The sequence below is a fragment of the Lissotriton vulgaris genome, chromosome 1_2 (genome assembly GCF_964263255.1).
Source record: "Lissotriton vulgaris chromosome 1_2, aLisVul1.2, whole genome shotgun sequence".
NCBI lineage: Eukaryota > Metazoa > Chordata > Amphibia > Caudata > Salamandridae > Lissotriton > Lissotriton vulgaris.
In genome coordinates, this window is record NC_141686.1 from 38,121,972 (window position 1) to 38,138,489 (window position 16,518).

The 16,518-nt window shown below is 40.8% G+C and overlaps 1 protein-coding gene across 1 annotated transcript in view; it reads right to left on the reverse strand.

Moving 5' to 3' along the window:
* Positions 1–16,518, reverse strand: part of RESF1 (retroelement silencing factor 1) — a 376,576-nt gene that overhangs the window by 183,892 nt on the left and 176,166 nt on the right. Inside the window, exon 5 of the mRNA XM_086952784.1 lies at positions 4,726–4,803. Coding sequence (XP_086808910.1) covers positions 4,726–4,803 — 78 coding nt within the window. The remainder of the gene's footprint in view (positions 1–4,725; positions 4,804–16,518) is intronic.

The following is a 16,518-nucleotide window of genomic DNA, read 5'->3' on the forward strand; positions in this document are numbered from 1 at the left end:
ACGGCCACATATCCCGCACGTTTCCGCTTGGCCGTGGCACCCGGCAGGGTTGCCCTCTTTCCCCCCCTGCTCTTTGCACTCTCCCTAGAACCTCTGGCTATTCGCATCAGACATACCCCCCTACTCAAGGGAATTCAGTGGAGGGAGGGATGGGAGGACCGCATATCCCTTTATGCGGACGACATGCTGGTGTACCCAACGGACCCCGAGCATGGCATACCAGCTCTTTTGCGCCTATGCGACGAACACGGCGAGGTTTCAGGCTACACCATTAACTGGAACAAGTCGGAGTTGTATGTGCTGGCAGGGGACCCCCCCCGCCACTCGGGCCGGACTGCCCTCTACGGCTGGCCGGTTCCTCCTTTAAATACTTAGGCATTCATATCACGAGGGACCCTTCCGAATACAAGAGATTGAACCTCATACCACCACTGGATCGTCTCAAACAGGACGCGGGCTTCTGGGCAGGGCTGCCATTAACACTGCTGGGGAGAGCTGCTCTGTTTAAAATGAAGTCACTACCCCGTTTCCTGTACATCCTAGATAACACACCATTCCCGGTGGCAGCGGGATACTTCAGGAAGGTCGCAGCGGTGGTCTCCGGACTGCTGTGGGGCAATCGCCCTGCACGCATAGCCCAAGCTAAACTCTGCAGGAGCTGGTATGAGGGTGGCATTGCACTCCCGAACTTGCATCTATATTATTGGGCAGCACAACTCAGGCCCATTAACCAATGGCTACACGCTCCGCAATCTGACCCGGCATTTCAGGCGGACAGGGCACAGTTGGGCACCAATAACATACTAGCCCCACTTTATGACCGGAGGAAGCTGAGGCTGCTTGTGGGCCCCACTAGGCTCACCGTAGCCACTTGGCACGCGGCCACCGCTGCGTTAGGACGGAAAGGCACACTCACTAAGCTCACTCCGCTTTGGGACACGCAGGCTTTGGGCAATCTTCAGACCAGTAAGGGGTTCTCCCGATGGGATTCCATCGGCATCTCCACAGTGGGGGACATGTGGGAACGGGGAGATGTTATTTCCTTCACCCGCCTGAGAGAGATATACGACCTCGGACCGCACGAGTCCTATCGATACGTGCAAATCCGCCATGCCCTGCTCTCGGCCATCCCGGCTGGTTCGACTCTCCCTGAATCCTCCCCACTGGAGGATCGCCTCCTGACCGACTTCATGGTGGAGAAGGCAACCTCCCTAACATACCGGAAGCTTCTCAATAACTCACCAGATCCTCTGACACCCCTCAAGGATAGATGGGAGCACGAGATAGGCGCGCTTGATGAACATGAGTGGAATGAGGCTCTGGCTTCCCCCAAAGAGGCGGGCATATCGGCCAGGATGAGGCTAGTTCAGCTCAAGGTCCTGCACAGAGTATACTACACTAGAACACTGCTACACCACATACACCGGACTCCGCACCCCTTTTGTTTGCGTGGCTGCGGGGATGAGGGTACCTTCTTCCATACATTCTGGGACTGCCCGCGCATACACAACTACTGGCGTCAGGTCCTGCGTACTGTATCCCAGGTGCTGGAGGTCTCAATGCTGCCGGAGCCACGGCGGTGCCTCCTCAATGTATGGGAACCAACAGATCTGTCACGGTATGGCCGCCTTTGGGTGACACTGGGAATGATGGTGGCGAAGCGAGACATTGCGCAGCGTTGGGGGGTGGCGGACCTCCCGACAACATCACAATGGTGCGCAAACATGGATAGAACGATGGTAACAGAAAGGGCGGTGTACCTAAGTCGGGCCTGTCCTGGCAAGTGGAACAAGGTCTGGTCCCCATGGAACACCTATCGGGGTGATATCTGCGATCCACTGCCAGAAGATGACCCACTGGACTCTGATGACGATGATGGGTTGGAGTGAGGGGGGGTGGACTGTGGGGTGGGGGTCCTTTGAGGGGGATAAGGGGGGGGCAGTACCTTCTTCACACCCCAAGTTGATTCCCAGATGAAAAGCGGCTTTGTCCTATCCCAGGTATACTCTCATATCTATCCTGTAATGTACATTGTCAATGATCGCACTGTGATTTCCCGATGTTCTGTTCTGTTCCTTTTTTGTTCGTTTCAAAAATAGAAAATGAAAACCTCAACTACTCTGTATGGAACGTTTGCTACTGCCCTTCATTCAGCCCTCTGGCAAACCCTTTACTGCACTGACTTTTTCGACACATGCACTCCACTTCCTTAAGGCTGTCGTTATGATGTGTCTCTTTCGTTTAGCGGCCGGCCCCTCGGGGTTGTAGGCGGCATGCTGTGTAACGATATGAAGGTACAATAAAGGTTTTCAAAAAAAAAAAAAAAAAAGGTTTCATAAGGTACTATGCCAGAGGTCTTCAAACGTTTTGATGCGGAGACCCTACCAGTCAACACTTTTTAGGAGTAGGGACCCATCCCTGACAAACATTTCTAGACCTGATACTCCTCATCGTCAACAACCATAAAAATCCCCAATTCCCACAGCAAATCATTTTTAAGGGGGGGTAATAATATCAAAGAGTATATTCTGTAAGTGTTTTAGGTCTTTCACCGTCAGGTAGCTACATATAAAATAACAGGCAGCTCAAATGAAAAGTAAATACAAAAGTTGTTAGTGGAAAATGCACGATAGTACATTATGAAACCTCGATTAGGTAATGCACTGCGGAGGTCTGTGTGTAACCAGGGAGCCACAGCATTAAATATTCGTTAGTACAGTGGAAAATAGTGACTTGTGTATTTTACAGCTATGAATCCACAAGCTGTGACAGAAAGCACAATGAATATGTAAGTCAATGTATGCTTGCATTACACACAGTATAAGAGGGACTGCTAAAAAATGCACAAATGTTTTAAGAAGAAATGGTTCACCCCATATCGAGATTTTAGCAATACCTTAGACTGTACGTAATGTCAATTCTTTTTAACAGCTGTCCCTTCAACACCTAGTCAGGTGTAGTAAGCACTATGTACTTCAAAGCACACACTTGACAACTGAGTTGTTAACTCTTTGCACTACCACTCAAAAAGAATAAATCTTTGCCATCATAAAGCTTCCAGTGATTTGATCAATTAAAGCAGTAGAGACTCCCAAGCATCCTTTAATTTATAGATTACCCTTTACATTTGCAGATTAACTCGTAGCACAACTTTGCATTACTTTCAGGCAAGGAGGCACCCTGGCAGGAAGGCTTGTTTAACTGTCTGCCCGGCTTCAATTTCACAGGACACTCTGAATAACATTAAGCTGAAGCATTTTATTCTATCAGAATTATCCGTCCTGGGATGGTTGACTTTTTCCAAAATGTTGGGGTACAGTTTTTCATAAATCCTTTGTGTGCTGACATTAAGGCTTGGGAATGTGTGCCATCCTTTCCATCAGACCACTGCCCCCCCTCCCGTGAAGGGTGCACATCCCACAGATTGAAGACTCCTGTACTATGTTCTTTGCCCCCATAATATCATAATATTCAGTATGGAGGAGTAGGTGAGACTCCCAAGTGTGTATAGAAATGTGTTCATTAAAACATCTGAATATGGCACTCTAATTTTTTAATCCATTAACAGTCCTGTAAACCAGTCAGAGTGTGAGTTGTAATGAAATGTAAGAGAAGCCAACACAATTTGAGTGCGAGTGCAATACACTACTTTCAATCCTTATAACAGTCTTACATAAGTCCAGTGGGAACACTCTTTGGAAAGACTATACATGAGTTACTTCTACGTTAAATTAAATATGTGCTTTATAACACTCACTGCAAAAAAAACATGTTTTGTAAACCCTAAAAAAACACAGATTTTATATATTTTTATGCATTTTAGAAGAGAGCCAGCACGGATATCAAAAGGTTTGTAAAACACTGAATAAACACCACTGAAGTCCTCAAAAATAAACACTGAAAAAAGGACAGTCTAAAGATAACCCAGGACACAAATTGCAAGTCTCACCTGAAAAAAACAGCAATATAACACGTTGGAAGTTAAACCATACCGGCTAGAGATCTCAAACATATTTACTTTTAACCATTGCAGTATATTACAAAATGTACTGGACTTTCTCACCCGACATATGAAAAAATGATCTTTACTGGTCAGGCTGGGCTGAACCAAGGTTCAATGTACCCATTGGGTAAAATACATTTGTGTTCAAAGTGTTCCATATTTAATCTGCTGATGATTTCCAAACTGGCTGTGGGTAGTCCTCAAAGCACATAAATATATTAATCTAATTTATTTTGCAGGAATTGATGTTTGAGGATTTAACCTTACTCCTCTACCGAAGAATGCCAGCACACAGTGGAAACACCCTTCTCTGGTAACACCTAAGAGGGGATTGGGCATTACACAATCAGAACAGCACACACATCTCAATTGTGTTCTTGAGGAAAACAAAACAATTAATTATAAGAAAAAAGTTCTGCATTAAGGTACCACATTTCACATGTGACAACCACTGTGGCTTAAGATGCCCCCATCTTACACCCAAAATAGAGTCATGACCAGGGCTCGACAAACATCATGTAACAAAACCTCAGCTGGCATTCGAGACAGATGGTTCTAGTAGATGGCAAGATATATAATCTAATGTTATATCTGCAAAAAACGGTGCACTTTTCAGAGGCTATTATGTTAGTTAGCAATTGTTATATTAGATACTAGGCTGCACAGCAATTCTCCTTGTAGAAAACTACAGATGCAGTGTTCAAAAAGATTTAAAATGTTACCCTTAAAGTTGGTCATGTCCACCTTTCTTTTCTTCAGAGGGATATTCTTCAGCCAATCTTCTTTTCTGCTCCGGATTCCTGTAACATATTACAGTAATTCAGGATGTACAAGGCTTTCATATTATCATCAAGGCATAATCGCTTTTAGTGTTGTAGGATTATATAATAAATTACTGACCCTAAATTGTGGGATGCCTGTTGAACCATGAATTGACAACCATTTTACAACACTAGCCCTTCAAATCTAGCCACATTAAATCTATTACTATTAACAATGGTCCGCTTCAAATAAAAAGTAATCATATGTTGTCTCCCAAAAACATAATGGGTTCATGTTCAGTATTAACGGTTTCAATAATGCATCCTTTTACATTATTGTGTCAATTTAATTTATTTGAAATCATTTATAATCCCATGGAATCAGTGGAAAATGGCATTTGTCTTCAAATGAAATGTTGGGGTTGGTCACAAATAAACCAGGGTGTGTTTCCTTTGAGCAGCATATGAAAAACTATACTTTACGGCTCAGAGCCAAACCTTAGTAGTGGGAATAAGTGTTGTCAAAATCTACTCTTCACAAAGATACATTGTGATGACCGAGGATTGCCCATGAACATGCTCAGCCAAAGCAGACCTCGATCCAAGTGGACCAGTGATGAGATAGCACTCACCCACATATCAGCAGGCCGAGTTGGATGAAAAAATAAAAAAGACCGATCGGGAACTATGGGTAGAGATGGAAAAAGAGGTCCAAGTGAGAAGATGCCAGTGACGAGCTACCTTCATGAAGAAAGGCAAAGGCAGCATCACATGAGGAAGCGTCATGCCCCTGGACAGTATAAAGGTGATAGGAGATGGACTGTAAAAATGCACAAGGAGGACACATGTTGGTAGATTCACAGTGTGCCTCTCCTGCTTGTGACACATCAGGACTGGAGCCCTCCTCAATTCTTGCATCAAAGTTATGGATACTGGAATGCATCCCAACAGAGAGATGTTTCAAGCTATATGCAAAGTGGGCTCTGGCCCAGGGCCCCAGCCTTTAAGGGGTCCCTGATATAGCCAGCTCTGTTCTGCAGAGTCTCTTGCACTGATGACCTTGGAATAAATTTTAAACACATTATTTTAAATACCGTTTTCATTTAATTAATTTTAATGTGGGGGATGTGTAAGAGTCTATTACCGACATTTTGCTGAGAAATATTGGGTTTATGCTTCATGCAACATCCATTAAAAAGATTTCTTTTAAATCCAACAGGACATCACTTAGGAGAAATGGGAGGGTGTCGGAGATTATATCCAGTATTAGTGAACTGCTGCATGTCACTATCCCAAATATTATATGCAAACACATTTCGAATTTGGGCGAGTGTGCCTGTACACTATCAGTGACCAGTCCAGAGAGGGCATGAAAAAGATTATATTGGATCATTAATTCAAAGCTGGGCCCCAGTATACGTTCCACCCAGGGCCCCAAAAATCCTGAAGATTTCCCTGCCCCCTAATAGTACGGCAGTTTGGATATAAGCTGCATTTAAAAGAAGCTGAAGGCAGAAGAACAAAAATTGAGGTGGCAGGGCACAAGGCAAGCAGGAGAGAATTAAACGGTATTGCTCCAAAATAAGTGTAGGGTGTCCACTACTTATGACCAATGACCATCTACTCGGACAAGAGGCAGGGTAACTGTTTTCTTATGAAGGGCGCGTATACCACCAGACAAACCACTAACACTAGTAGTAGGACAACTATAAAGAAACAGAAGAAAATGGTGGAAAGGGGTTCAGGCCAACACTCCACTTCAAGTGAGTGGCTAAGGGTATGTGATACTGACCAGAGTCCGTGCAGCTGTAAATTATTGTGAGCACTAAAAGAAGGCTGCCTGAAGTCCTGGGGAGTATACCTGAATAAGTGCTGAAACATTCTTAAATATAACAAGGAATTGATTGGCACCTGCCAAGGACCTTTTGCCAGCATGTGCAAACTATCTTCGACTCTGACATTTGAGAAAGCATGCCATGGTGAAAAGAGATCAAGACCCTTCATCAGATATATTCAATCTATCAATAGCAAGACTTGGTAGGAAGAGATAGGGATTTTATTACGAAATGGAAGGGTCCTATTATGCAGTCTCTTTTTTACTGTTTAGGAGGCCTCACCAATAATTGTGTCATTGGCGACCTCTCCCCACCCCGGTAAGATGGTACCACCAGGGCAGACTCGACCTTGAAGTAGAGGAAGTTCTAAGATGAAATTTTACTGGACAGTAAGGAATTCAGGTTCCGCAAAATACCTAGAGGTAAACCCGGGTTATCACTGTTATTCGTGGGTACCTCTGGTACAGCTAAAAACAATAATGGGATGGAATGTAGGTGTGATGGCCTCACCATCCATGGTATGCCACAATGTTTCTGCCCTACTTCTAGCCAATACAGGCCATGGGCATTCTTCAGGTTCGGGGATCCCTAACAGAAGTATTTTCTTGACATCAGTGAGTGAAGTGCAAAATTAAGTGATTCCTACCCTGTCATGGAGTTATTTCTCCTAAATAAATGTTAAAGAAATATACAGATGTTTATAATTGTACATGTCATATAGAGGTTTCTGACATTCTTTATTGTACACAGTCTTTGATAAGATAACAATTGCCCCACCCTTATCCGCAGGATTAATCACTGTCGGGGCTAGTTATTCTTAATTACCATTTACGAAGGAGCAGAATGATGACTTTTCCCAATGACCCTCTTGGAACCCTTCCTGCCCTCCAATATATAACTTGATAATAGGAGTGCCCTAAGGGGTAAAGAGGATGGACAGAAAATAAAGAGACCGCCCTGTCTGGTCTTCAGATTTATTTCTCTAGTTTTTGGTGTGCTCGACTCTTCCTTCATATTTGCACCGATATTTTTATATGTATTCTATTGCAAAAGTATGAACTGAAAAAGAAAAAAAAAACCATGAGAAGCATTACTAACTTCCCCTCTGACTGCAGCTAGTTGTACATTATGTTTTCATACATTCAAATCTATTATACTCTTATCTAGCTACATATCCCAAGAGACTAAGGATATTGCTCCTCTTCTGTTTTTGTGTATTTACAGTATGTAGAATTGGCTATTAATACTTTTTATGTAATTACTTAATGTTATTCCAAGTAATTGGTTCTGATAACTTGAGTATTTATCTTGTCACATTTACATTTTTTTTTAAAACAACTGTTTATTGAAGTTTGTTAATATACATCAGCTTGTACATTAGATTAATACCATTTTCATTCAAATACAGGGGTTTAAACAGTTCTACTGATCAATTGCTGTTCACAATTTCACATTACAATTTGTGATTATCCACAATACACATTGTGCATTGCTGCAATGAGCTTGCCAGTAGGTAGTACTGGATTTTGTGGTTCGAGATTGTACAACAAATTCAAACATGTGTAACAAACACTATTGAGCATTCAATTATGTTCATACAATAACTCATGTGTCCCATTACATGTACGCTATGCTGCAAGGCATTACAGGTGTGATTTAAGGTGTTTCCTATTCAGTGTGTTTCGGACAGGCTTCGCTTCCCTTGTACAGAGTACGGGGGGTACTCTGGGGACTCTTCTTTCTCATTAGAGATCCCACATATCGCCACTGTGTTGTGTGGAGATGTGAGGGGGTTGGTGTATGTGTACGTGTTCGTATCGTCGAGACTCAGGATACACCATGCTTACTTCCGCACAGGAATGGATGTCACATTCACATATCAATTAATATAGTCACTGTCTTTCTTTTTGTAGGAGGTGCTTGAGTGGCCATTTTACAAGTTCTAGGAGCCCAGACAAGACGGATGACTTCAGAAGAACTCTTAGGTAAGTATTTTCTTTTTCTCTATCCTTCTGCATTGCAGAATTGCTCTTTAACTGTGAAGGCAAACTGAATTATTCCTCTCAAACCAGCCAGGGAAAGCCCTTTTCACTGAGAGACACTAACCTCTCTTGCAGATTTCCATAGAAACCAGCACTGCCTTGTACTATGAAACATAGTGTAGTGCGCATGAGGAGCCGCTGTGAAGAGACACTACTCTTCTACAAGGCTCAGACTAAAGACCAAGATATTATCAGTCTCATAACTCTGTCCACTACTTTTTCTGTAAGGGGGAAAAAACACTGCAACAAACAGCTAAAACGACGCTAGGTAACAGCGACGCTACTACTCTAAACTAATCTTCCCAGACGCAGACACAATTGTCTCATCCATGATGTGCATCGTTACAATGTTAGTGCGCGCTTTACATTATATTCCTGGCTGAGGGTGGGAACTATTACAGTGGAACCTGGGAAAGGTATCTTATCGGCCATCTTTGAATTCTGTCGATACCATTTTGCTCTCCGCTCAGACTTCATTCTCTCTTTTGGCTCAAACTGACTTCTACAGGTAACTACACTCATAGAAACATACCCTGGCTGCATTACATTCGTAGTCTTATGGTGGAGTGCAATATGGTAACTCATTTTAAAGATCCTGTGAGTATTCAGATTTATAGTAAGATTGAGCTCAAGAGGAGACTCCTGAAATGCAGAGAAACTAAGAGGTTAACTGAACTTAGTATAAAATCAGGCGTTAAATCATACTGCGAAGGACCAATTCTCTTTGGCATACAACCAGATCTCATTTTTAATAGAAATGTACAGCACAGATTCTACTTGACGAGATTAAGGCTGGGCACACTCCACTTCCAAGTAGCATTCCCAGAGATGGAAAAGTGGAGCCGAAATTTACCTAAGTGCCCGTGCGATGCTAAAAGACCTCAGAGTACTTTTGCATTTTATACTTTTTTGTAACTTTTACAGGGACATCAGAACATCGATTTTAAGACCCCTTTTTTTATCAAACAAATTGTATTTTTATAAGTCTACCTTATATCATGTTTGCAATTTGGAAAATTAATCGATATGTAATGCAGCGATCCTCTTTACCCAGATGGCAATTAAAAGGAAAAAGGATCTCACTTATGTGGAATCGCTAAATTACGAATCTGATTAGCCTGAATTTTCCTTACAAATCTTTTATCACACATTTTGATTGAAGGCTTTTATAAATATCGTGCTGCTATTGCCTCGATTTTTAAATTAACTTTGTATGTATTTTATTGAGTTCAGTGAAGCTCTGTATAATCCCCTTTGTGTATTGTTGGAAGTTTAAGGATACTGTTTCTTACATTCATGATGTAATATGCTCCTGTGTAAATCTGTATTAAACACAACAAGAGCAACCCAAATGTCCTAGCAAACTGGGTAAGTACAGTTGTACTATAGAAACAACGTTTACAAGGAACTCATTTAAGATTTTTGATAACAAATTATTGGCAATTTGATTGATTACCCTGCCTGATAGAACAATTAAAGAAATATATACTGGTAATCTCTTCTGTATATTATTATGATTCAATCATTACATTTTACACTGACAAGCTCACCAAACAACCAAATGGTTATAGCCTATTTCACTGAACTAGGCACTTTATTTCTACAAAAATCAGCAATTTATATACATTTCACATAAAAACATTAAATCACCATTGAACGCATTTTATGAAAAAAACATTCACATAACCAAGTGTAGTGACCATAACCATATTTACAGTGAACAATTGTGACATATTCAAAAAAGGTTATCAGTACAGAAACAAAAGGAAAAGGACACTGTGTAAAATGAGACGATTTTGTTTGTTGTGTGTCTCTTTAATCTATTTCGTCGATGGCGTTTCGACCCTCTCTAGATACCGGGTCTCATCAGGACTGTTTATCTGGGGACTGAACAACATAACCATAATTTAATTTATATTCATATGAAATAAGATGAATGGAGCTTGTCAAAGCATTAAGGAGGCACTTACCCATACTTGCATGTGAAGCTACGAAAATCCAACCTGTAATTATGGATTATTTGTGTAATATAATGGAATTTATTTTAGTTAAACTAATTGATAGTGCTCACCCTGTGTATGATAATTGAAACCGAATTTTTTAAGAATCACGATTATGGGACTCGTCTTTATCCTGAGCCCATGGGAATGATTACCATCTGCTCGGACGATTACTCCGCCTAAAACAGTGGAACTCATAAGCAGTTGTCGAGTGAATTACGACATCCTTACTTCTTTGTTTAGGGTAACTTACTTGATGCTAGGTTTAAATGCGTCGTATATTTACTTCTTGTTAATCCAAAAGGGGGCGGAAGAGAACTCGATCCCACTTCGGTTACGATTAAGATACTCGGCCACCTGCAAACAAGTGTCCGATTAGATTCATATCTCTTTTTCTATTTAAACATATTTATCGTTATTTTTTGGCCGGTAAGAAGACTTACTCAATAATGGACCGGGATAGTTTTCTCCGGCACAGCTGCAGCAACAGTTAGTTTGCGGGCTCGCCGGAAGCGGACATTTACCTTATTTATGTCCACATAGAGCTGCCGTAAGAATGAGCGCCATTTTGTAGTGTCTAAAATGCTCGTAATATCGTTATTAAAGGTATTATTCACCTCAGTCTTTATTGAGTCGTAATAGCGTTTCTTTTCACACGTATATAATTATTTTCCGTTCCGACTCAAAATCGGCAAACATCAGACCCAATTCTGTCTTTTTGCCGATTTTGAGTCGGAACGAAAATAATCATATACGTGTGAAAAGAAACGCTATTACGACTCGATACAAACTGAGGTGAATAATACCTTTAATAAAGATATTACGAGCATTTTAGACACTACAAAATGGCGCTCATTCTTATGGCAGCTCTATGCGGACATAAATAAGGTAAATTTCCGCTTCCGGCGAGCCCGCAAACTAACTGTTGCTGCAGCTGTGCCGGAGAAAACTATCCCGGTCCTGGTCCATCATTGAGTAAGTCTTCTTACCGGCCAAAATCTAACGATAAATATGTTTAAATAGAAAAAGAGATATGAATCTAATCGGACACTTGTTTGCAGGTGGCCGAGTATCTTAATCGTAACCGAAGTGGGATCTAGTTCTCTTCCGCCCCCTTTTGGATTAACAAGAAGTAAATATACGCCGCATTTAAACCTAGCATCAAGTAAGTTACCCTAAACAAAGAAGTAAGGATGTCGTAATTCACTCGACAACTGCTTAGGAGTTCCACTGTTTTAGGCGGAGTAATCGTCCGAGCAGATGGTAATCATTCCCACGGGCTCAGGATAAAGACGAGTCCCATAATCGTGAGTCTTAGAAAATTCGGTTTCAATTATCATACACAGGGTGAGCACTATCAATTAGTTTAACTAAATTAAATTCCATTATACTAAACAAATAATCCATAATTACAGGTTGGAATTTCGTAGCTTCACATGCAAGTATGGGTAAGCGCCTCCTTAATGCTTTGACAAGCTCCATTCATCTTATTTCATATGAATATAAATTAAATTATGGTTATGTTGTTCAGTCCCCAGATAAACAGTCCTGATGAGACCCGGTATCTAAAGAGGGTCGAAACGCCGTCAACGAAATAGACTAAAGAGACAAACAACAAACAAAATCGTCTCATTTTATACAGTGTCCTTTTCCTTTTGTTTCTGTACTGATAACCTTTTTTGAATATGTCACAATTGTTCACTGTAAATATGGTTATGGTCACTACATTTGGGGTTATGTGAATTTTTTTTTCATAAAATGCTTTCAATGGTGATTTAATGTTTTTATGTGAAATGTATATAAATTGCTGATTTTTGTAGAAATAAAGTGCCTAGTTGGTTGTTTGGTGAGCTTGTCAGTGTAAAATGTAATGATTGAATCATAATAATATACAGAAGAGATTACCAGTATATATTTCTTTAATTGTTCTATCAGACAGGGCAATCAATCAAATTGCCAATAATTTGTTATCAAAAATCTTAAACGAGTTCCTTGTAAATGTTGTTTCTATAGTACAACTGTGTAAATCTGTGACATCATTGTATTCTCCCCCAAATGTTATGATGGTTGCTTCTTTTAATATATGTAGTATGCTTTCATGGTTGTATATTTATATACTGAATAAAGCTTTTTTGATTTTGTCTTGGAATTTCTCAGTTAAATCTTGACAGTACCCTCTGACAAGGAGGGTTCTCCCGATCATAGTTTTATTGAGAATCTTTGATGAAAGGCCTTGGTTAACCGTGGAGCATGAATACCAGCATGTAGCTTCCAGGGGTTTTTCTTTGGTACATAGCCTTTCCAGTCTAGCAGATGATATAGCTGATATCTTACTTCGACTCAAGGATTCTTTTCACTTCAAATTCCTGCCCTCCTTTTTATCTGTAGAGGTTTAGGTGGTAGGACTAGTCTCACAATTTGTGGCACCTTTTTCAGCAACGAGACATGGAGCACTGGATGCATTTTAACATGTTGGGGCAATTTCAAAAGGAATGTCACTGAATTTATGATTTTCTCAATCGAGTAAGGTCCAACAAAACAAGGTTGCCTTTGAGCCAGGTTTTTTGAGTTGAGCCATACCTTATCTCCAACCTGTAAACTCGGTTCTTTTTTACTCTTTTTGTCTGCGTAGAACTTATAACATTCTTTCGCTAATGTTAAGTTTTCTACTGCCGACTTGTGTATTGATGCCAGATGTTGGACAATATCTTGCAGTGCTGGAACGTAAACATCCTGAAGGTTTACTAAGGAATTTGAATGTCTACCATAGTTCAAGTAGAAGGGCGACTAACCAGTGGACACATTTTTTGCAATATTGTGTTTGAACTCTGCTCAGATAACCGGGATAGTCTCCCTCCTGGTCTAATAGGAACAACCTTAAGTACTGTTCTAGATCTTGGATATTGTCGATCTGCCCATCTGTTTCCAGAGGGTAACTGGTAGAATACCTATTCTCTCTTTTTAGCCAACTACTGTAAGTCTTCCAGAAATGAGACAGAAACAGAGAGCCTTGATCTGAGATGACTATTTACAGAATGTTATGTGTTCATACTATGTGCTGACTAAAATGTAGTGCAAACTGTTTGGTGGTAAGTATACCCCTCAAAGGAATGAAGTTGAATTATAGTGAAGACATCCACAGCCACATGAATCATGTTAAACCCTTGACTGAAATGCAGGTCTACTATTAGATCGAAGGTCAATGTATGCCAAGGATAGGGTGCAGTGGTCAATGGTTGTAATAATCCTTTGGGGGCTTGTCTTTACAATTTCCCTAAGCACAAGTCTCACAAGTGGCCGCAAACTGATGGATGTCCTTAGTCATTAGCGGCCACCAAAATTTTCTTTTCACTAGATCTTCAGTTTTAAGGATTCCCTTGTCACCAGCTAACTGGCTGTCATGACATCCACATTGTAGTTCTTTAGTGGGGAGAAGCGGGGCTCCTTCTTGGTATGGCAAATGATTCCATATTTCTTTTTTAGGAACTTGATCCGCCCACTCCAACATTTCTTTGATATTCATGGACCTGCTAGCCTGTTCTTCTATAGTTTCAGTAAGAATTACTCTTATGATCTTCGTATCTGGAATTATTTTCCGAACCTCTGATGAGTTCTTCTGTGCTTCCGTATATATACACGTGATTAGATGTCTGCCTTTCCATTCTTGTTTCCAGGTCAGTAGGGTATGACAAAATCGTAAATACAAGGACCAATGGAGCTGCTTTGGAGTCTAGGTTTTTCCGGACTTCAAAAACCTCAGATTCTGATGGTCCGTGTACTGTGTGCCGAGCTCCCATGAAGTAATGCCTCCATTCCTTAAATGCATCCTTTATCGCAAGAGATTCATTTTCAGTAATAGTGACATTTACTTCAGCTGGGGTAAATTTTCATGACCAATATACTACTGGATGTAACAGTCCAGTTTTCTTGTGCCTCTGAGATAATATTCCAGCAATTGTTAAATCTGACTCATCAGTCTCCATGTAGAAGGGTTCAGAATGATCAGCATGAAGCAGGATGGGTGCATAGGTGAAACTTTTCTTCAGGGTTTTAAAGGCCTTATCCGCCTCTTCAGACCATTTAAATGGAACTCCTTTCTTTGGCAAATGTGTGAGAAGAGTTACCTTCTGGGGAAAAACCTTGAATAAATCTCAGCTAAAAGTTAGTAAAGCCAAGAAAACTTTAAATGTTCTTCACTGGGCCAGGGACATCTATTAAGTGACTGCCTTCACATTCTGCTCATACGTAGTCACTTCAGAGGGGGAAAGTACAAACCCTAGGAAATCCATCAATGAACATTGAAGGTACATTTTTTGAACGTCACATACAGGTTGTTCACCTGAAGCTTTTGAAGCATGCCCCTCATGTTCTTGACGTTCTTCTTCACTAGTGGAGTAAATCAAAATGTCATCAACGTAGACGCTAGCACACTTATTGATGAATTCACTCAACAAGTCATTGATAATATGCTGAAAAGCGGCTGGGGCATTGCTAAGGCCATACAGCATTACCTGATAATCAAAAAGGCCGTACTTTGTTCTCAAAGCCGTTTTACACTGGTCTCCCTCTCTTATCCTTAACCGGTGGTAAGCCCGTCACAAGTCTAGTTTGGTATAGAGTCATGCCCCATTCCCCTGGTCCAGTAGGGAGGGGTAGTGATTTTTTACTATGATCCAGTAGATAGCCCGGTAAGAGATACAATTTCTTAATTCTCCTTTCTCCAAGACAAAGAAGAGCGGCAAAGAGATTGGAGACAGTGAGGGTCATCGATCAAATCAAACTGAATGATCTCTTGATGTCCTTCCTTGGAGATTACCTCTGCTTGCTCTGTATGATGCAAAATAGGGCCTAATGAAAGATTTGTTCCGTCGACTGTATGTACAGGTTCACACCTGTGTTTTCTTATAGCACTCAGCCCAATTCTTTCTGCAAATTTCAAATCACAAAAAAGACCCGGGAGCTCTGGTATTGATCATCACAGAAACTTCTGACAGCGTAATAGGCCTAAATGTATGCATCATGGACAAAACAAGTTGAGGAGAGGAAGACTGGAAGGTGTTTGCTAACTGGTGGGTCTTTGGAGTTGTGTTTTTATCGCACTCATCAGTCCAAATACTCCAAATGGTGCCACAAGTTTTCCTTTTGCAACGTCTTGGGTTTCTTCTGACAAATCTTCAGGACAACATAAACATAGATAGTTCTCTTTTCCTTTTCTTCCTTAGTCAATGGGCCCTGAATGTTGCCTATCTGTATCAGTTCCACTCTATGTTTGTTATCTACAACCTTGGAATTATCCGTTCTAACTCTTTCAAACTTAGGCTCCTTCGTTATTTTTCTTCTCTTCTTTCGTTTTGACAAAAGTCTATTTCAAGAACTAAATTCACTAATGCTGATACTTCTGTGTGTCTAATTGGTATCTTTGCCAGAACATCTTTCAGCTCATCCTTCAAGCCTTGATAGAAAACTGCTGTTCTTTTATTTTAGGGCAATTCCATTTCCACCACCAGCTTATTAAACTGAGCCAAATAGGCTACCAAGTGTCTGTTTCCTTGCTTCAGCTCCAATAACTCATCTGTAGCTTGGGAAGCCTTTTCTTTAGTCAAAGATCCTGAGAAATAATTTTTTAAATTCCTCAAATTTGTACATAACTAGGTCATCTCATGAAACCTATTGCATAGACCATGATAAAGCATCTCCGCTGAGATATGATAGATTAAAAGCCATTCAAGATTGTGCATCTGGAGAAATCGAAGTACAGAACATAAAATAAAGGGTACAATTAGAGAAGGAAACCTGGCAACCTTTTTATTAACTCAAAAAATCATCCATCTCTCACTTATATATATATATGGCCTATGCATCAGCATATCATTCTTT